The 21,785-nt window shown below is 38.4% G+C and overlaps 2 protein-coding genes and 1 pseudogene across 6 annotated transcripts; 1 reads left to right on the forward strand and 2 right to left on the reverse strand.

The window, feature by feature from the left end:
- Positions 1-3,354: 3,354 nt before the first annotated feature.
- On the reverse strand, positions 3,355-4,232 carry LOC103944269 (annotated as a pseudogene).
- Positions 4,233-7,520: 3,288 nt separating this feature from the next.
- Positions 7,521-9,525, reverse strand: LOC103944271 (late embryogenesis abundant protein 1-like). Its single transcript, XM_048591325.1, has 2 exons — positions 9,373-9,525; positions 7,521-8,500 (listed from the first exon to the last, which is right to left on the reverse strand). Exons 1-2 carry the CDS (start codon positions 9,523-9,525, stop codon positions 7,811-7,813), a joined length of 843 nt encoding a protein of 280 aa, XP_048447282.1. The 3' UTR covers positions 7,521-7,810.
- Positions 9,526-14,714: 5,189 nt separating this feature from the next.
- On the forward strand, positions 14,715-21,773 carry LOC103944192 (B3 domain-containing transcription factor LEC2). Of its 5 annotated transcripts, none has more exons than XM_048591069.1 (8): positions 14,715-17,418; positions 17,933-18,071; positions 18,416-19,647; positions 19,734-19,808; positions 20,057-20,157; positions 20,271-20,317; positions 20,413-20,486; positions 20,929-21,773. In XM_048591069.1, the coding sequence occupies exons 3-8, from the start codon at positions 19,108-19,110 to the stop codon at positions 21,553-21,555; spliced, it is 1,464 nt and encodes a 487-aa protein (XP_048447026.1). In that variant the 5' UTR covers positions 14,715-17,418; positions 17,933-18,071; positions 18,416-19,107; the 3' UTR covers positions 21,556-21,773. The 5 variants fall into 5 exon arrangements, with proteins under 5 accessions (XP_048447026.1, XP_048447022.1, XP_048447023.1 ...); XM_048591065.1 differs by having other exon boundaries at positions 14,715-16,996; positions 17,320-17,418; positions 17,933-19,647; XM_048591066.1 differs by having other exon boundaries at positions 14,715-14,914; positions 15,596-17,418; positions 17,933-19,647.
- The last annotated feature ends 12 nt before the right edge of the window (positions 21,774-21,785 follow it).

Here is a 21,785-nt window from a genome sequence, read left to right on the forward strand (position 1 = left end):
ATACCATTTTAGCAATCTCCTTGACATTCTATTGATGTTGGAGACAAAATAACTCTAGTTAATGTAACAAAAATTTAACCGGGGACTTAACGGATGTGACATTTTCAATAGTTTGAGTACTTGTGGGGAATGTTTAAAAAAGTTGAGACCAATTTGGAATGACACTAAAAGGTTGAGAGGTTTTAGGAACTTAATCCTTTAATTAATTAAATAAAATAATTTTCTATTTATTGAAAAAAAATTAATCATTAAAGCGCGACATTGAAAATAAATTTCAGAATTATCATGAAACATTACAAACTGGGAAGTCAAGCCGAAAGAGATAACAAGAATGTTCAAATAAGAAGATCGCTGACATATTGTTGAAATCTAACTCATGCAGTTTACTAATTGTCGTAATTTTTGAACCCAACCCGAGTTGACTACGTCATTACGACAATTAAATTTGGGAGTTTTAATGAAACATTCCTAGTACTATTCACTTTTAACAAAAATGACATTTTTATTCTAAAAAGTCACTCTTGATACTATTCACTTACAATACTTTTTGTCATTTTGATTAAAACTCAAAGTTTTTAAATCATTTTCGTTAGTTTTCCTTTAAAATTTATGAACTAAATGAAGTAATCACCATGATCATGCTTTCACCTTCTACAGTTACATCAAAATGTTGAAATTAAACTTGACGACGTTAAATTAAGAACCTAAATTCAGTTGAGGAGGATTCAGCACAGCAGGATGTATAGTTTACCAACAGCATCATCCATCTCCTCAACTCAGCCAGTATCCTCCTATGTATCTCAAAGTGGGCCCAATTTTGAAGGTTGTGGGGGTTTACAAGGAAAGAACTTGGTCAGTAGCCGGTCCTGCTTACACCCAATCACGGGTGGACATGTGTTCAAGTTTTGATTTTTTTAATCAAAACTTGGACACATGTATATCCGTGATTGAGTGTAAGCAGGATTGGCTGCTGAATTTTCAGCAGCCAAGTAGTGTTCGATTTACAATATCATGGTGGGTCGTTGACCCGTTCACTGTTGGACTTGGTTCAATCTGGGCCTGGCTGTTAATTTCTCCTGGGTCGAGGACTGCACTAATTAATTCATCCCAAGCCCATTTGTTTGGCTCTACAACCTCTTATCAACCCTTCAAAAAAGAAGTTTGTTTCCGCTATCTAGAGGGGTGCTATGTTTACTTCTCACACACAAACTTAATTTATGTATTTTGATTTGACGGTCAAAAAGTTGGAAATCAAGAGGGAGACAAGTTATTCACCGATATTATGTTATCCGCACATTTCTTTTAACTTTCATACACCCATATTAATTTATATTATCTAATCTGAGGAGTTGATTTCTTCCCTTTGCTCCAAAGCCCGAAAATTTTAAAAAGTGTGTGAAAAGTAAAAAAGATGAGGAGAACACCACTTTATATGAAATTCATAGTTGTATACCACTAAATTTTTATGAAAATTTAAAACTATGCGGGTGCGGAGAACACCACTTTATATAAAATCCATAGTTATATATACAAAATATATTCTCAAAATACTATCTGATGAGTCCATATTATACCATATATTTTACCCTAATCTTAGTTTTAATTTATTGATTATTTTGGTAGAACTTTGATACTTTGTTATATATTTTCAATGTAGGACATTCGAGTTCCTGTGAGCAAAACGTGACCAAATGGATGAATTTTGGAGTGATTCCAATTGGAGGATGTTTGTGAATCTTTCCAGATGATTGTAGCAAAATTCCAGATTTTTCTACCAAGTTTGTTTACAGTGGCTAAGAAAAGAAGGCCGCGCAGTTTTCCCAGATTGACGTTTCTAGACGGTTTGGGTATTTTGGAGGTCAAGATGGCATATTTTGAGGAATATTCATTTTGAGGATTTGTAGGGGACATCTTCATCTTTCAAAAGAGACCTTTTGAGACCAAATTGGAGTTGGTCGGTCAAAAGTGTGATTTTCTGAGAAGTTCGAATTTTAGTTTAAATAGGAAACTTTTTATTTTCTGTTTTATTATTTTATTATGTTCACTAGTTTTATTCTAAGACCTTTTCTAAGAAGGATTTTATTTTGTAGTAGTATAAATAAGGTTTTTTAGCCATTAGGTTGAGGGGGACGCACGCATCAATTGGGAGGAAACGCACGCACTACTCTAGAGAGTTTTTGAAGTTTATTTTCCATCATTTTTATATTTCAATAAATTCCTTTTGTTTTATGGTTGTTCGTTACATTTGTTAGGACGATGTCTTGAGCCTTAGCATGAATATATAGTTTTTATTTAATTGCTTATGATATCATGCATGCCTACTTTGAATTATGAATCATTGTGCTTTAAATTGTCTCTATATCTTAATGCTTAGCTACCATTAAGATGTTTAGATAAGTAATTGGATGCAATTCGGTCGGAATATCACCGGAGAATTGAGTATCGTTTCTTGTGATTAATAGTTGTAATTTCACCTAGGATGAATACCACGTCTTAGGGGTTGCATGGTTTTTCAAATGGTTTTCACAAAGCATAATGAGTCATGCATGTTTATATTTGATTTGAATACCACAGACAGATTGCATGTTTGATATACGTTCTAGCTTTAATACCACGAGTAGAATATGCATTAGGAAAACCTAACATTTAAAGTTGCATGGGTAATTCATAAGTAATTAGTAAATCTACATAAGATTGTTAAGGGGATGGCGGAACCCTAGGCTTTTACAATTTGGTTTTCAAAACTATTTTCTTTTGTTTTCTTTACTTTGTCAATTTATTTAGTTGTTTTTAATTAAATTCGTTTTCAATATTTTAGGTCATTAAATCAACCTCTTCTAAACTTTGTTTTCAAATATTTAATTAAGAATTAGTTTAAATACAAATTATTCATTCAATCCCTGCGGAAAACGACCTTACTTGAGCCGTTTATACTACAACTACGTTGTTCCCTTGCAATTATTTTTAAGTGTTTTTATCCCTACTTTTGTAGGTGGTAAAAATCTTATCACTATCCTTCGACCCGTAGATGTTATCCATAAATACTGTAAATTGAATCATCGTTATTTTCTGATTGAATGCACCCAAATTTCTACATTCGTCCTCTTTGATATTAAGAAACTAAAGTAGAGTTGTAAAATATACATTTCAAAAGCCAAAGAAAAAAGAAAGATCAAAACCCTAATGCTACTTAAAATATGTCATCCCTGATTTATTAACTACAAGTAAACATTAACCTTCCAACTCCTTCCATCATATCCAGCAAAGTTCCATTCATCCAAATATCAATGTTTCTTCACGTCATCTTTAGTAGGCCTCCGAATCCGCTTCCTAACTTCCACAACATTCGCCTCCTCATCCACCACCTCCACAACAACCCCTATCCACCGCCACCTCATTTTCGGAATCCGATGAAGTCCCCACCACCGTCTCCTTGATCTTATGCCCTGTCTCCTTCACTGCCCCCACGCCCCCTTCACTGTGTCCTTCGCCGTCTCTGCCACCTTGGTCGTCCCTTCCTTCACCTTCTCTGCAATCGTTTCCACCACATCCTCTGTTTTCTCCTTCATACTCCAAACATTCTCTTTTGTCTTCTCCTTCGCATGCTCTGTTGTCTCTGCGGCCTTATGAGTCTCTTCTTTTGCCTTCTCGGCTGCAGTGCCCGCCATGTCTTTGGTTTTCTCCTTCATCTCCTGAACATTTTCTTTCGTCTTCTCCTTTGCATGCTCCGCCATCTTTGTCGCCTTACGAGTCTCATCTTTTGCCTTCTCAGCTACAGTGTCAGCCATGTCTCTGGTTTTCTCCTTTGTTTTGTAACCGTACTGTTTAGCTTTCTCCTTTGCACTTTTGGTCTTCTCTGTTTCATGTGCGTAATCCTCAAGTTTATCTGCTGGATCCTTTCCTCTATAATTCACGTCCTCATTCCTCCGCTTCTTGTCATAAAATTCCCAGTCAGACTTCGAATCTCTTTTCTTTTCCGATGCATTTAGACCCTAAATTTCAAAGACATAATGGATCAAATTAAATTTTCGATGTCGGATTCGTACATTCTTCACCAAGTATTACTGTTAATCACGTACTTAAGCAATTACCTCGGAGAATTTGGAGGCGGAGACGAAGCAGACTCTTGAGAATTTGTGAGATGAATTTGTGAGAGAGAGTGATGAAGGGGTTTGAGGAAAAGACTTGGAGAGGTTGAAGATGACAATTTTTTCCATGGAAATTACTACCATATTTGCTGCTCTGTTTGTTCTCTGTTTCTGTTCTTTTTCTTTTTTGATTTTGTTTTCTGTTTGTGAAATCATGTTATATCACCATTTTCTGGGGTTGCATGTTGTAAGGATTTTGGGGAGGTTAGGTGGCAACCTTGTTACTCGACACGTGTACTGGTCAATGGGTGGGGTTTTTCGAAAAAAAACTTCATGTACCAAATGTTGAAAACCACGAAACTTGAGAGTATTAACTAATATTTACCCTTGATTCATTAAAGAAGATTTTGATGCATATGCAAAAAGACTTCAACACGCTTATACTGCATAAATTATTATTGTATTGTCAACATAGCAAATTATGTTGGAGATTACTTTAAAACTATATTTAAACGTGATTTATAAAACTGATTTCCGTAATATTTTTCCTTCAATTTTCAACTTCACACAAGTAAATAGCCGATTTTTTTATCCTGTCAATGCCTAAAACAGTAATTTATGATATGCCTAATAATCCGCATATAGTATTATATATGGAGTAATGCTATTCATACTATGTTTTTGTACCGCATTTCTATACCACCTTAGGTGACATCTGATGTGGACAACTAAATCATTTGAAAATTTTGCAAAATCTAAGGAAATGAAGGAGAAAGACTCATCGTATACCACACTCATCATTTAATTAAATAGTTTATCTTAATTATTAGTTTATTAAATAATGAACTAAATTTAAAATTCTGATTACCACATCAAATGTCATCTAAGATGATATGAAAATGTGGTACAAAACATAGTATGAATAACATTACTCCAGATATAATACAGTATGCGGATTATTAGGCATATCATAAATTATTGTTTTAGGCATTGATAGGATAAAAAAATCGGCTATTTACTTGCCTGAAGTTGAAAATTGAAAGAAAAATATTACGGATATCAGTTTTATAAATCACGTTTAAATATAGTTTTAAAGTAATCTCCAACATAATTCGCTATGTTGATAATACAATAATAATTTATGCAGTATAAGCGTGTTGAAATCTTTTCGCATATGCATCAAAATCTCTTTTAATGAATCAAGGGTAAATATCAGTTTAATATCCTCAAGTTTCGTGGTTTTCAACATTTGGTACATGAAGTTTTTTTCGTCCTAGAGTCATACCTAAAGTGTTAATTTTGGGACAGTCTCATACATCGGTTAGTCTGCTTCCATTAACTGATAATGTGGCACCCATGTTGACAATGACTGGGCACCACATGTCATTAAAGAGTCCACATGGAAATTAAAAATTAAAAAAATAATTATTTAAAGAAAAGTTTTTTTTTTAAAAAAAGCAAAACCCAAATCCCCCCTCCCGTGCCCACCCTCCCACCCTCTTCACCTGCAACCACTTCCCTCCCCACTGCGCCTCTATCCTATCTTCTCCCATCCCCCATCATCCCTCCCAAAAATCCCACCGTCGTCTCCTAAGCCCACCCCCTTCTCCCATCCCAAAAATCATGTCGTCGCCCTCCTCCTCCAACTCCACCACCCCCTGTGATCCCCTCATCTCCTGAACTCCCACATCAGAACCCTCGGCCTTTTCTTGATCTGCCTAATCTCCGCTGTAACCCTTTGTTGTAGCCTTGCAGTCGATACTATGAACGATTCGATTGAGACCTTTTCGTCAAATTTGAGTGACAGCGATTGGATTCTCGTCTCCATCAGCCCCCTGTTTTGTTAAGTGGGGAGGGAAGTGGTTGCGAGTGATAGGGTTGGAAGGGTGGAGGGGGAGGGGGAGGGGGATTTGGGGAAGACGATCTGGTTTTGTTTTGTTTTGTTTTTTTTTTTTTATTAACTTTTCTTTAAATAATTATTTTTTTACGTTTTAATTTGCACGTGGACCCCTTAACACGTGGCGCCCAGTCATTGTCCACATGGACGCCACATCATCATTTAATGGAAGACTTAACAGGCAAACTAACGGATGTATGAGACTGTCCTAAAATTAACACTTTAAGTATGACTCTGGGACGAAAAAAATTTCATGTATCAAATGTTGAAAACCACAAAACTTGAGGTTAGTAAACTGATATTTACCCATGAATCAATTATGTTTTGTTTACATCTTTAAAAGCTCGACAACAACTTGAACTAAGAACTCTTAATTCATCAGAAGGATCTATTTTCGCAAGACATTCATGTGCACCATCACTCTCAACATTAACCCTTTTAGCTCTATAATAGCATAACTATTAATGCTTTCAGTAGAAGCGATCGAACATTTGAATCACATATTGGTATGTGCATGCTAAACGTTTGAATCACTAAGTGTTGGGTTTTATGTTGGAAATGTCATCGTGTTTTTCGAGAGTTAAGTTGAAAACTAAGTTGGTCAGACTGTCAACAATTGCAGACGTTGAAGAGAAGCCCAGTAGAGTTAGTATGGTAGACCCGACGAGCAAGCTGTGCGTTCCAAGTATCATTCAAGACCCTTTCCCCTTAAGCTTGTAGTGGATCGTAGGCTGGTGGAGATCTCGAGATCTCAGACAACAAGATGATGGGAGTAAGGCGTGCCATATCAAAGCTGGCGATTGTTGATGATTTAGAGGTTGTGGGTTTGGTGGAGTCAGATTTTGTGAGCAATCATCGAGTCATGCATGAAGGCTAAGAAGGAACTGACGATCTGAATACTGCTACACGCGCATAGGAAATCTAATCATAATCGGATTGAAGTATAGAAAGAGTATGAATTTCTCTATTGGCTATGGCAAGCTGACAATGTGAGGGAGTTCAACCTACACATGCGTTTATCCCGTTAACCTTGTAGGACAACAAGATTTAGTTCTCACCAATATCCCAAACTATTTCATAAATAACCTCTATATTTTTTGGGTCTTCGTGGAGGAATAAATTCTAGCAGCCCCATTCTCTGTCACCGAGGATCGATTCAAGCAAGAACAAGTCGTCAAGAACCAACCATTTCAAATAATCATTGTGTCAGTTGGTCTTCCACCACATCCACCAATTATCCCAGGAGAGTAGTGCATATTTTAGATATAGCTCATATAAATAGCATGATATTTGTCACCTCCTTTGGGTGACACTAGAAACATATTCATAACAATTGTGCCCATTCATCTACCCTTGCACTTATCATATTCTAATGAATTGGTATTGATCCTTTTGAATAATTTCACACCCGATCATCTATGTGGAGATCATGTCAACTCCTAGGCGCTTCTCCATTTATATTTCTTTTTTTCTCTACCATCAAAGAAAATTATAGGGCCTAATTAGATGACCCAAATGATAAAAACGCTCTGAAAAATGTTATTTCTTGTTACGTGCCATTATTTGACAAAAAAGTAGATTTAAGTTGCATAATTGTTAAATTATAAGGCAATACAAAGCTTTCGGTGACTAATTCGAACTGTGAATAGCAATATTATGTGACAGATGATTGTGGAAGTTAATTTGTTCATCATATTTCACCGATTTTTGATTTTTCTAAAATAACCACAAAAGTAAAGTATGTTTATTAGAATGGACATTTTGAAAAACAAGTAAAAATCAATCAAAAGAGCTGCAAATTAAACAAAAAAGTAAAAAAAAAATCTCAATATTTCTTCCCGTGTCCCTCGCCGGCAGGCGGCCTTAGTTCCCCAATATCCGCTTCCATCACCTTTCCTTCTGCCACGCCATCGCCGTCCACATCAACACCAACTTCCACATCACTCTGACTAGTAGCATCATCATCAATGACCGCCACTCCCACTTCCTCATCAGGAGCTCCAACCACCGTCTCCTTAATCTTCTGCCCCGTCTCCTTCACCGCCCCCCCCCACCTCCCCTTCACCGTGTCCTTCGCCGTCTCCGCCGCCTTGCTCGTCCCCTCCTTCACCTTCTCCGCCGCCGTCCCGGCGACATCCTCTGTTTTCTCCTTCAAACCCCACATACTCTCTTTCGCTTTGTCCTTCACGCTCTCCGCAGTCTCGGCTGCTTTAAAAGTCCCTTCCTTCGCCTTCCCGGCCGCAGCATCTGCCATTTCTTTGGTCTTCTCCTTCGTCTCGAAAGCGTATTCTTTTGCCTTTTCCTTGGCGCTCTCCGCCGTCTTCGCTGCTCTATTCGTTCCCTGTTTCGCTTTCTCCGCAATTGTCTGGGCTGCGCTCTTCGCCTTCTCCTTTGCTTCCTGCTCGTACTCCATGTTTTTTATAGCATGGCTGCTCACGTGCGCCGACCCGTACTCTCGGTCCTTGTCTATCCAGTTCTTGTTGTCATATCTGTTCTCTTCCGCCGCATGTTTACCCTGAAATTAATTCAGAACAAATTTGATCAATACATTTTTGACAATGAGAATTCGACTCGAGAGCACATTGGCTTGACTAACTAGCCTAATCCACATCTGTAAATGTTACCTCAGAGAATTTGGAGGCGAAGCAGACGCGGGAGACTTTCGGAGATAAATATCGAAGAGAGAGTGACTGAGAGGATGGAGGAAAAGATCTGGAGAGGTTGAACATAACATTTTTTTTATATGGAAAATACTGCCATGTTTGCTTCCTCTGTTTTTCTTTCGTTCTCCACAAAATTTGGTCCGGATATCCTATCACCACTTACTAGGGTTTGCATGTTATGACGAGATTAAGGAGAGTAGGTGGCAGCTTTATGGCTTGACACGTGTGACTGTCAATTGTGGCTTCACACGTGTGACTGTCAATTGGGGAGAGCTGCAATCCAATCCGTCGCGGAATGGTAAAACAAATGAAGAAAACAAATGGAGTGAACATAATCTTATAGGGGGTGTTTGTTTGGCCTCCTTAAGTTTCACTGGATTGGCTAGGATTAATAGTGAGTGAAATACCATGTTTGTTAGCAGCCGGGATTATCTTTAATGAGACTAAAGGGACTCGCCTAGACTAAATGCCTCACTAGGCGATCTTAGCGAGACCCCCCCGAAATTGGGCAGATTGCTAAGACCAGCTCTCCTTCGCCCCTTTCCGCTTCACTCTTCGTCAGTTCTCTACCTTTCCCATCCCGACTGCTATTTTTTTCCCGTAAGACTCCTCTTCCAGCGAAGCCACCATGGATCTGTGGTTAGAAACTCTTCTTTGAGAAACCCATTTCATGGAGTTTTTGTAAATTCATTTCGTGGATCTGCAGCCCTTCCCTTTTCAATACCAAATCCAACTCCCAAAATTTCAACCCAGAAAACCAAAAAATCCAAAAAGCCAAAAACCCAAAAAACTGAGAAACCGAAAGCAGATTCAACCCCATCTCCCCACCTTCGAGCCACTCACGCATGCATCCCGCCTCCAACTCCCAAATTTTCATTTTCGTTCTTGCTCTTGGGTTTGATTTTAAGATTTGCAAGGGATTTTGTGAGAGGAATAGAAGAGGCAGACAGAGATTTGCAGTGAAGAGGAAGAGAGAGATTTGTAAAATCTTCGAATAAAAGAGGCAGAGAAAGATTTGAAGTGCCACAGATAAAATGGCAGAGAAATGGGAGAGGGGAGGGATGCAGTGGGCGGACAAAAAAAATGAGAGAGGAACATGAATCAGAGCTTGATCAAAATAAAAAGAAGGAAGATAGTTCTAGAAAGGAAAATGATAATTTAATAATAAAATATTAGTATATATAGATTAAATTAATAATAAAATATTGTAAATATAAATTTAATAATATAATATATGAGTCCTGTTTTTAGTCCGATACAACATCAAACGCTTTACTAAATTAGTCCACCTTAGTCTATTCTAAGCCAATCTAGCTTAGTCCCTAAGAGCAACTCCACCCCTATCCACTTTGCGCCAGCACCCAGCCCATTTATCCACTTAATTGAACAGTAACAGACTCAATGAACAGTAATAGGCCAAAGCATCTCCACCCAAAAAAAAAATGTGCTGGCACCTAGTCTAAAAATGCGCTGGCACAAACGATCTCCACCCCTACAAAATGCGCTGGCACCCAGTCCATTTAAAATATTAAATAATTTTTTTATAAAATAATAAAAAAAAAATAGTTTTAATTTCGGATATGATTTTTAACCAATCTCGTCACGCCACGTGTCATTATCCGAACGTACTATTTTTTTAATAGATTTCCGCTAAGATTTTCAACCAATCCCGACAACCCACGTGTCACTTCCTGTTTACAATAATTTAGGCAAGATTTCGATAAGATTTTTAACCAATCTCGTCACGCCACGTGTCATTATCCGAACGTACTATTTTTTGAATAGATTTCCGCTAAGATTTTCAACCAATCACGTAGTGCCACGTGGCATTGTTCAGAACCTCATCTTCTTCTTTTTTGTCCATATAAACCCTACATCCCTACATCCATCCTCACACTAAACTCAATCCTTTTTTTTAGCTCAGAATTCTTCTTTATCGTTTTCAAATCTTGAGTTCTTACAATGTCTTCTTCAAGGAGAGCGTATAAACAGTTGCAAGAGCAGCAGAAAAGGTTGTTGGCACAACAGGAAGAATTGGTCAATCTTGACCAAGATGGAGGTGGAGATGAGGTCTTCGCAATGGAGGAGGATGAGGATGATCACCATAGAAGGCGGAGGGCCTCACATTCCCGCCGTATCATGCAAGCTATGGGTCAGATAGCCAAACCCGGACGTGCGGCAAACATCGATAGAAGAAGGGAAAGACGAGGTAAAGATCTCTTGGAATATTATTTTATTCCCAACAGCGTTTACCCTGATCATGTTTTTAGACGTCGTTTTAGAATGCAACGAAGTTTGTTCGCTAAAATCATGAGTGATGTTTGCAACCATGATCCATATTTTGTGCAAAAAGAGGATGCTTTTCATGTGCTAGGTCTTCTTCCTGAGCAAAAAATTACGGCTGCCTTGCGAATGCTTGCATATGGAGCATCTGCAGATCAAGTGGATGAGATCGCAAGGATGGGAAAAACAACAGTTCTGGAGTCCCTGATGCGGTTTTGCTCTGCAATTGAAGCCCTCTACACCAATGAGTACCTTCGGCAACCCACGCCAAGGGACATGCGAAGGCTTCTGAGGAAGGGTGAGATGCGAGGCTTCCCTGGCATGATTGGAAGCATCGACTGCATGCACTGGACATGGAAAAACTGTCCAAGTGCGTGGCAAGGAGCTTATGGCGACATAAAAGGAGCCAAAAGCATCATTTTGGAAGCGGTGGCTTCTTTTGATACATGGATTTGGCATGCTTTTTTTGGTGTTCCAGGAGTTCAGAATGACCTAAATGTCCTTACCCAATCTCCAGTGTTTGACGAACTGCTACAAGGGCGTGGGCCGAGATGCACATATTGGGTTAATGGTACTAAATACGAGGGACCATACTACCTTGCAGATGGTATTTACCCAAGGTGGTCAACATTTGTCAAAACAGTGTCACACCCGCAGAGTGAAAAAGATAAACACTTCGCAAAGTGTCAAGAAGGGTGTAGGAAGGATGTCGAGCGTTGTTTTGGTATCCTGCAAGCTCGTTGGGCCATTGTCAGGGGTGCAACTAGAATGTTTGATGTCGAGGCTCTTCGATCCATCATGATGACGTGTATTATTCTCCACAACATGATTGTTGAAGACGAGTATGATTATGATGCCGTCGATGAATACGAGCCAGATCCGATGAACAACTTAAGAATACAAATCTACTATGCTCATGACCGGACCGAAGATCCCGTGCAACACGAGCCGTTGGAACGGGATGGACGTTACAATGAATTGATCGTTCAACGATACACTTCATTGCAAGAGCCATACTGGCACATAGCCCGCCAGAATGACTTGATTGACCATCAGTGGAGATTGCACGAAGGCGAAGATAATTAAAATAAGGCTTGTGGTTGAAGAATAAAGTGTATTGTTTTTTAAGTAATCTTATTTAGTGTGTTTGCTTTTTTTTTTAAGTTTAAATGGTGAGGTTATGTAATTTTATTTGGTGTTTTAAGTTTAAATGGTGAGGTTATGTAATTTTAAGTTTAAATGGTGTTTTAAGTTTAAATGGTGTTTTATGTAATTTTATTTGGTGTTTTAAGTTTAAATGGTTTTTTTTTTTAAGTTTAAATGGTGAGGTTATGTAATTTTAAGTTTAAATTAAATAAAGTTCTAAAAGTAAATAAGAAATTACATAAGAAATCTTATAAAGTTCTAAAAATAAATAAGAAATTACATAAGAAATTAAATAAAGTTCTAAAAGTAAATAAGAAATTACATAAGAAATTAAATAAAGTTCTAAAAATAAATAAGAAATTACATAAGAAATTAAATAAAGTAGTACAAATAAATGCGAAATTATACAAAGTCTGTGGAGTTAGGATATGTGGTGCTAGGATCTTGGTTGCTAGGATTTCTGTAGCTGGAACCCCCTTGACTTGTTTCGGCATCTCTTGCACGCCTCATTCACACGACATCTCTTTTTTCTGATGTCCAAAAATATTTTGAATTCGGAGACAGTCCTACTAGAGACTTGTTCATAGTGTCACGATCTGTTTGAGCCATCCTTTCTTCTCTAAGCATCTCATTCTCTCGATGAAGTGCTTCTCTAATCATCTCGTTCTCTCGATTAACTATTTCTCTTTGTCTCTCAGACGCCGCATCACGAGCCTCAGTAGCTGCAATAATTGCTGCCACAGCAGCAGCTTTTTCCTCATCTCTAGCCTTTTCCCATGCCATGTTCATTTCACCTTGACGAGTAAGTTCCTCCATATATTTAGTGTAGTCATTTTTGGAAGAACTACCTTTTTTCTTTGATGCCTTTTTACCTTGAGGTCTGAGGGACTGACGAGTCGGTTGGGTCTCTGGCACTTGTTCAGGCATCCCTTCCGTGTCTTCAAATGTGTTGGCTTCTTGTTCGGCTGTGTCTGCTTCTGGCGAACTGTGTAGACCCATACCGTGCATGACAACTTCTGGACCGGTTGCCACAATTTTGTATCTAGGGCAATCTTTGACAATTTGCCAACATTCCCATTTGTTGAATGATTTGTTATGGTTCTTTGCATTGTAGAATGCTTGTGCTTGTAGTGTCTATAAAAATTACATAAAAATTACATAAGAATTGTGGAATGCATAAAAATTATATAAAAATTACATAAAAATTACATAAGTATTTGGAATGCATATTACATAAAAATTACATAAGAAATTAAATAAGAATTGTGGAATGCATAAAAATTACATAAAAATTACATAAGTATTTGGAATGCATATTACATAAAAATTACATAAGAAATTAAATAAATTAAAATATTGATGTGGGTGGAATGCATATAAATAAATAAAAATATTGTTACCTCATCCGCTAAACTTGTCCCACTACGCAAATTACCAGAAGCATGAGAGAGGGCGTTTTTCCAACAAGTAAAGGATGCGTTGAGTTTTTTCCAACGACCTTGAAGACCTTGACTAGATCTGGCATCTTTTCCATGTACATCTTTTCCATGTACATCGTTGAACGATTTCGTAATTTTACTCCACATTTCTCGCTTATCCATCTCATTACCCGTAATCGGGTCATGAGTAGTGCGAACCCAACATTCACACAACGTAACATCTTCACTGAGCTTCCACGAAGTCATTTTTTTCTCTCAAAGTGTACAAAATATTCAAATGTAGAAAGTGTAGAAAATATTGAAATGTGGTGTAAGGTGGAAGATGAGGGTTAGGTATTTATAGGAAAAAAAAATTAATTTTTTACAATTTTTTTGTATTTTTTAAATTTTTTTTGACATTTTTTAATTAATTTTTAATAAATTTTAATGTTGTAATTAATCTGGACCGTTGGATTTGAAAAATAATCAAATCCAACAGCCAACACGCTACCACGTGGCCAACGGTCAAATTTCTGACCGTTGGGCCTTTTTTTTTTTTTTTTTTTTAAATTTTTGGTCAAATAAACGTGGACCGTTGATCTTTGATCGGACGGTCCAATTTAAAATTTAAATTTAAATTTTTTTTACCGTTGGAAATCCAACGGCCTACAAAAACTAGCCGTTGGAAATCCAACGGCTTTGAGGAGGGCCACGTAGCCCTCACCCGGATGACTGCAAGTTGCCCTGCACGCGGGCCCCACCGCCTGCGACACTGTCGGCTACTCGCGCCCAGTCGCGAGTGTCGTGCACGCGCCAGCCATTTGGACCGGCTTCTGGGTCTGTCCGAAATGGGCTGGCCTGCTGCCTGGCTTGGGCTGGGTGCCGGGCTGTGTTGCGGGCTGGAGCAAATGGACTGGGTGCCTGGCTGTTATTTGGACTTGGTGCTGGGCAAAAAAAGCTCCGGTGGAGCTGCTCTAAAGCTAGTCCAGTTCGAGATAGTTCGGTGCAACAAACGCACCCATAATATACTAACAATAATATGATTCAAATTTATTTTTATTGAAAATCGAACATAAAATTTCTGTCACGAGACCATATTAAGTGGTAATGGAGTGAGCATTTTAGCGGATGATTAACTGAATGAAATACCATAATAACACGGTAAAATTGAAAACAGTAAAATAAAAACAGTTGAAAAAAGAATACAGCTTTGGAGTTGCAGATTAGAAGAGTTCGGAAATAGTCATAAATTCACAACCCAATTTTATTCACTGTATCAGAGCAAGAATGGTAATAAATGGTGGAGGGATTTTACTGCTCCGACGGTTCAGTCAGGCAAAAATGCCAATCGGGGCACATTCCTCCGGAGCTCCGGTACGACTGCCTTCGAGGCTAGTTCCGGAAGTCCACCGTTTTCAGGTACTGACAAAAGTTCTTCTCTTTGCTTACTTTTACTCACATATCCCTCTCAATTAACAAGTTCGTATTTAAATCCCTAGAATTTGATTGAATTGGGAATTGAGGGGTCCCGCTAAAGATTTGTTCTTTACGCTTTATGAGTTGATGGGTCTTTTTATTATTTAATCACATAAAAGTAGCTTCATTTGGTTGATTTGATTTTGGAAGCTTATACTCTTTTGAGGTTTGTTGTTAATTGGTGTCTCTCTTCCATGTTTAGCTTTGTATGTGCAAATCTATGCGGCTTTGAAGCTTCAATGCATTAGATTTCTTCAGATAAATAGTTGGCGGAAGCTGTTATTTGCACTTCAAAAAAGTCATTCTGCACTTTTCTTGGAAAAGTCATATTTTTGGTTGCTAGCAGCCAACGGTTTAAACTTTCTATTAGTTTTGGTAAACCATGGTTACATTATAAAGTAGAGCATTGTCATGTAATTTGACAAACAAGTATCTTTTGTTAATGTTGCATTACTGAAACAAAAGTATGAATACAGGCTGCTCGTGCGAGTGACTATAAATTCGAGTATTTTTAGGACACTTGAAGAGCAATAATGCTTAGTTCTAATTGTACTATCATTAAAAAGAACAATTGAAATTCTGTAAAACAAGTAAATGTGGCTGGAAGTTATGCATGCATTGCAGTTGCAGATACAAGCAATACAGATATCTAGGAGGAGAAGCTATCTTCCGCCATTCAAATTGTTCACATTGTTTGTGATAAGTTGGTTTGGTGCTTACCCCTGACTCATTTATATGTTCATTAGTTCCACATTGGTTTTGCTTAGCTTTCATGTAATCTCCTGCGAGTATCATATCTACGTATCTATCTGTACAAGGCATGACTACCTTAGTTTTGTAAAGGGAACTTATATTTGTGAAGGATTCCCTTGCCCATGTGTTTGAATTAAATTTTTTTAATTTGAAAGTTCAAACAAGAATATTTAATGTTTATGTTTTCAGTTTTCAGTTGCTCAAATTGGATTGACTGCTAATGATATATTTAGGTTCTCGTATAGTTGTGTGCGTAAACATTTCTAGCATTATACTTTTGGGACCGTCTTCTGAGAAAATTAACCAACAAAAGCTTCATTGCTCCAAAATTCTATAAATCACGTCATTTATGCACCTGCTCTTGGCCTTTATCATTTTCTTCAAATTTCATGAATATGTTCTACATATATTTCCAGACTTTCTATAGATTTGGTGATAGCTAATACTTTGTCGTGGTTGCGTTAACAGTATTTGTCCACTGAATGTGGTAGGACTACATAGTATCTATTTGCAGGAGGATCAGTTATAGGTAGTCTTGTAATGGGTTAGATCTCTCAATATGACCCCATTTGCTTCTTTGGCGTTTCCGATCCTATTGTCCCTGGAGCTTTTTACAAAATTGTCATGTTGGTCTAGATTTCTGTCTTTTGAAGATTTAATGTATTATTGTTGAATACTGTGTTATGCTTGAATTCAAGATCTAGAGCAAACAAAATATAGCATTGCACCGAATTAGCACACTCACCTATATTAGAATTTTGTCCAAAAATTACATCATGATTAGAAAAATATTGAATCCTTCTTTATTGCTCCTCCTCCCTAAAAGGAATTAAACCTCACTTCGTTCATACCTTATAAGAACTAATCTCTAACAGATAGTCTAAAACCTAATGATATCCTTCCTGTTAATTCACTTACTTGAAATAAATTAAGAGGAGCGGACATAAATGATAACGGAGCTGTTCACACCCTTTTTAGCATCTCTCACACCCTTCTTTATTACTGGCCATCAGATTAGATAAATCAAATGGAAACAATGGACAAGAATAAACAGGGGTTGTAGGAGGAGAAAAATTGTGTGTATTTATCATTTCCCATGATAAACTGATTTACTTACCAATCTGTCTTTTCGACCATCAGTTCTTTCCACGTTGAACAGGTTAAGCGTTTTTCTCCGTGATTGACATCTATATAACCGCCTGGGGCAGGTGTTGGCTTGCATGCAGCTTCTCAAATTACTTTCTCACCTTGATATGAATCCACGTTGAATAGGTTGAGCGTTTTTCTCCGTGATCAACATGATAACATCTATAAAACTGTCTAGGGCAGGTGTTGGTTTGCATGCACCTTGTTGAATCTCTATGCATCCACATTCCACAAGTCGAGCATTTTTCTGCATGATCAACATCTATACAACCATCTGGGGCAGGTGTAATCACCTAAGCATGTTTGGTTTGCATGCATTTTTGTCGAGCCTCTTTATTACTTCTATAAAAATCCTAGTTATCCTACGGTCTTATCACAATTCAGTGTTCAAGTTTTTTCTTCCTCGTTATTGATATAAATCTGCTAAAGCTTCTTTCTTGTGGAAGCAGTTGAAGTTTTCACTATCCTGGTGATGAATATACGAGCAAATTGTTGTCATGGAGTTTCCTAGTCGATGTGATTTCCACAGTTATTCTGTGGCCAACTCTGTAAGTACTAGGCAGCAATACAGCATTCATATGGCTTTTTTATGATACGGTTTCTAATTTTCCGCTTTGATATGATATATACATGAATTTCTTTTTTCAGCAGGTACCATGTGTGAATTTGTATAAATGGCTTAAGTTAGCAGGCCTCTGTTAGGATCTCCAGCATGCTTATGTGCTGTTTGGATTACCTTCTATGCTTAAATTTTGTCAGTGATCCTGTTCAAAGTTTCCTTTCTATTACCTTATGGAGGGAGTCGGAGGATATCAAAATCGTACTCTAAAAAGGAAGCTCATGAAATAGCAAAATCTTAAGTTTAATTCGCTTCTAATTTTGTTCAAAAGCAAAGATAGTAGCCTCGTTAGTGGATACAGATGGCAAACGCATGGGAATAGAGAAGAAAAATAATAATGCAAGGCACTATATAATTCAATAGTTTTCTGTTGTCAAACAGATTATGTTTATGCAACCACGAAATTGCTAAGGAGATTTTTTTTTTTTTTTTTTTGGATGTAGGATGGACTCAAAAGCAGCTTTGATTCTCGCCTTGTGATTGAAGAAATGACAAGCAAGCAAGACATGGAATCCAACCATGAAGTTGAAGTGGTTCAGTGGACGACGAAAATGAAAACACAAGTTCCATTGAGCTCATCAGGTTGTGCTACCCCTTTTACTCACATTCCCAACATTATGACAATCGTTTACTCACATCCCTAACATTACGACCTCTAACCCTCTAACTAAAAAAAATATTAATATAAAATTTTAAATACAACAACTTAAGAGGGGAAGTTCTGGGTTTGCTATTTCAGGGGAGGCCTTAATTTGCAATGTTGGGCTTCAGTCTGTCTCGTATGGCGTTTGTGGTACTTGTTGTACTACTCGCTGTGGGGTTCGGTTGCAAAGAGAGGAAATCATCTCTGGAGATAGCAGTCCCTTTACTTCTTCCTTTTATAACGTTTATAAGCTAACACTGACAGGCCAATCCACCTCCACCAGTTGCTCTTGGGATGCTGGCTTTAGAGAGAGAAAGGGTGTGAGTCTTGAGAGTGAGAGAGGCAAAGGAGCTAGAAAATGTGGTTTGGCAGAAGGCAATGACTGTATGTGGTAGCCCTGGTTTTCCATGGCGTTCTGTGCGAGAAAAGGATGGAGGAGTATGGCTCCACATATGTCCATACAGTCGTAGCCCTAGTCTGCCAGATTTGAACTAAAAGAGGCGCCAGAATATGTCACTCTCTTCTGCATCCTCTCTAACTCTCCCTTCTCTCTTCCTTTCTCTGATTCTGTTCTCTTTTTACACACTGGTCAGATGGCTATTCCAAAACCACCAGCCTCCGGCCACTTGTCATTCATTCCTCACCTCGTCAAACTTTCCACAACACTGCCAATGTACTCTCTCTTTCTTTCAACCCAATATCTTCACTCTCTGGCATTCCTCCTCAGCCTTTTCTTTAAATTCTTTTATCCTCTTTTTGTTCCCTCACGTTCTTTACCCCACTCCTCTGCACCCCCTTACGTGTTCTTCTCGCTTTGGCCACACCTGTGCTCTCTCCACTGGCAGCATCACAAGTTTACAAACTAGACCACGGCCTGCGGCTTATACAACCCCACCCTCACCAACACAAAGATTTAACCAGCCCCTACCTCTCTGAAGATCATCGCTATCAACAAACGCTCTGTGTTCATAGACAATGGAAAACTTCCATCCACCTTCTGTCCCCTCTACAACGACCGTAACCTCTACTCACCAGACAAATAATTCGCAGTCCTCCACTTGTGAACCAATGAGCTGTTTGCCTTCAACTACTTATAGTCCTTCAGCCACTCAGTACAGGTATTACCCGGCACTCCTGTACGCAAGAAATTATTACCCGAACCATCAGGCGGGTCTCCCCATGTATCCATTCCTGGGCGGCGCCCAACCGAATATGGTTCTATCCAGAGAACAGGCCAGCCTAGACCGATCCAGATGGATATTGGATGCCCTTATGTCTAAGTCTGCAAGAAACGAGAGAAAGATGGCAAGACAGAGGAGTCTCAGTTTGAGCAGAAACGCAGCCAATACTGCTGTTTCCTCTACTTGTTCTCCCCCAGTGAGCAGGCATCCTCCATTTCATGGGAATCATGATGATGATACTTGTGGAATCATTTCCACTTCATCATCTGGTAATGGTGCTGATTTGCAGAACCCCAAAGAACAGCTCTACCCGTTCTGCACGCCGGATAACAAGGTATGGATTGATCTTTTGTCTTCTCAAATCTGAATTTCAAATGAGTTTTTCTTTAAACTATTATTTCTGTGTATTCTTATTTACAGAAACTGAGACCGCTGTTTAACAAGGAGTTGAAGAATAGTGATGTTGGACCTTTGGGCAGGATTATAGTACCGAAGGTGAGGTCTTTGTTTGTTTTGGTACTTTCTGTTCCTTTTACGTCTTTTTGTTTTTCCTTTTCTGAGAAACGATGACGGAAGAGAAGAACTAAAAAGGCGGACCAACCAACTTCTTACTTTGATGTCTTTCACTTTTATTGACTACTGCAAAATGTTTCTGATTTAGACTGCCTAGTAAAAAATCCCTTCCTCCTTTCTAAGTTTTTGCACCAACATTTACTCTTTACATGTTTTCTCCTCATTCACAGAAAGAAGCCGAAAATAACCTTCCAATGCTCTCCGACAAAGAAGGCATCCAGCTGACTGTCAGAGATGTACATTCCGACCAGCATTGGGAGTTCAAATACAAGTAAGCGTATAGACAATACTATTAATTTTATATTTTAATGCCAAACCATCTGTGCAAGAGTTTTCTGCCAATTAATTAAAGCCATTTTTTTCTGCTTGGTTAATTTTACACAGGTACTGGTCAAATAACAGAAGCAGAATGTATGTGTTCGAATATACAGGTAAAAAGTAAAAATCGATGGCATTGCTCTTAATGTTCATTGACAAACACACGATATGTCATGTTTACTGAGTATCCTTATTTTCAATGTAACAGGCGCTTTTGTTAGGCAAAAAAGGCTGGAGGCGGGAGATTGCATTTATCTTTACGAGGATGAATGCAAGAACATTGTGAGTCCTCTTTTCGTCCTTAATTAATACAGAATCTGTTGCAAATTAAAGTAGGATTTCGAAAGTTGAATACAAATTGAAGGGTCTGAACTGCATGCCTTGTGACAATAACTTTTTACGTTATGATGACGATATCCTCTGGAGGATAGTGTGAAGGTACATAATATATGGATAGAATAGGATGACCATTGATCAGCGCCTAGTAGATTATGCGTTGTAAAGCACTGGTGTAGCACGAGTATGTTGCACATTGAACCAAGCGTTCAGAAACGGCTCTAATTAGTTGGCAGGAAGACTGAAACAGGAGTTTTAGGCTTGGATTATGTGTAGAATTCAGTTCAGTGGGCCATAATCCCCTGAAAATAATAATTAGACTGTTTTGCTTCTCTTAATATGATGTTATCTTAACTAAGCTGCTTTTTTCGTCCATGCGAGGAAACAGTACATCTACGTAGAAAAGGTGCCAAGGCCAGTGCGTGTAGCTGAGCCCTCCTCTTCTCAACAGCGTAATACTACGACTAACCATACAGACCAAGCCGCCAACATCAACACTAGCCTCGAGGCCAACGATACCGACAACAGAAAAACTAACACCAATCTCAAGGCCGACAACACCAATGACAAAACTCCCAACACCGATGCTAAAACCCATAGAAGTAACCCCTATGTGGCCTCAAACTTGTTTTCACCTTCACCTTCCCCTTCACCATTTACCTATGTAGCTGGCTACGAAGAAGACGAATTATCTCTAGAACTACTTATGGAACAACTTAAGCAAGAGCAAGAAGCTAACGTTTTCGCGGATGCTTTGTCTGTGATCTCTGCTTCTTCATCAGCCTATATGGAACATGAGGAAGCTACTACTTTGTCCAACAACATCGCTGATTGCCATATGGAGACATCTACCAAACCACCGTCCACATTGTCTGCAGGAATCGATCCTTCATCGTTATCATCTTCACAGAGTAGAGCAATGGTGAGGATGGTAAATGATGATCAGCCTGAGTTCGATGACTGCTACAAAGGCCTTGGGACGCTCCCAGAAGTCGACCACTACAAGTATATGTGACTATCGCCTCTTCGATCGCAACGGGGCCGCAGCTGACGACAAGAGAACTGAATGGTTGAGTTCTTTTTCTCTGGCACAGGATATTGTCAATTGTTTCATGTGCTTCAGAAGATATAGGAAAAAAAAAAATATTGATGTGATGTTAATTTTTATGTTCTGATGTCAATTTCATTCCCAATGAAATCAAATTTAGTTTTACTTGCTTAACACTTCAAAAATCTCATTTTAGC

Source organism: the organism of the source record quoted next, unplaced genomic scaffold, assembly GCF_019419815.1.
Source record: "Pyrus x bretschneideri cultivar Hongxiangsu unplaced genomic scaffold, Pyrus_bretschneideri_v1 Contig33, whole genome shotgun sequence".
NCBI lineage: Eukaryota > Viridiplantae > Streptophyta > Magnoliopsida > Rosales > Rosaceae > Pyrus > Pyrus x bretschneideri.

Excerpts from the sequence above, each read along its gene's own strand:
- LOC103944271 (XM_048591325.1), bottom strand. The coding sequence starts at position 9,525 with ATGAAAATTTGGGAGTTGGAGGCGGGATGCATGCGTGAGTGGCTCGAA. Across the intron at positions 8,501-9,372 it reads AATTTTGGGAGTTGGATTTG|GGTAAACATGCGGCGGAAGA; the intron begins GTATTGAAAAGG and ends AATTAATTTCAG.
- LOC103944192 (XM_048591069.1), top strand. The coding sequence starts at position 19,108 with ATGGAAAACTTCCATCCACCTTCTGTCCCCTCTACAACGACCGTAACC. Across the intron at positions 19,648-19,733 it reads TCTGCACGCCGGATAACAAG|AAACTGAGACCGCTGTTTAA; the intron begins GTATGGATTGAT and ends TCTTATTTACAG. Across the intron at positions 20,318-20,412 it reads GTATGTGTTCGAATATACAG|GCGCTTTTGTTAGGCAAAAA; the intron begins GTAAAAAGTAAA and ends TCAATGTAACAG.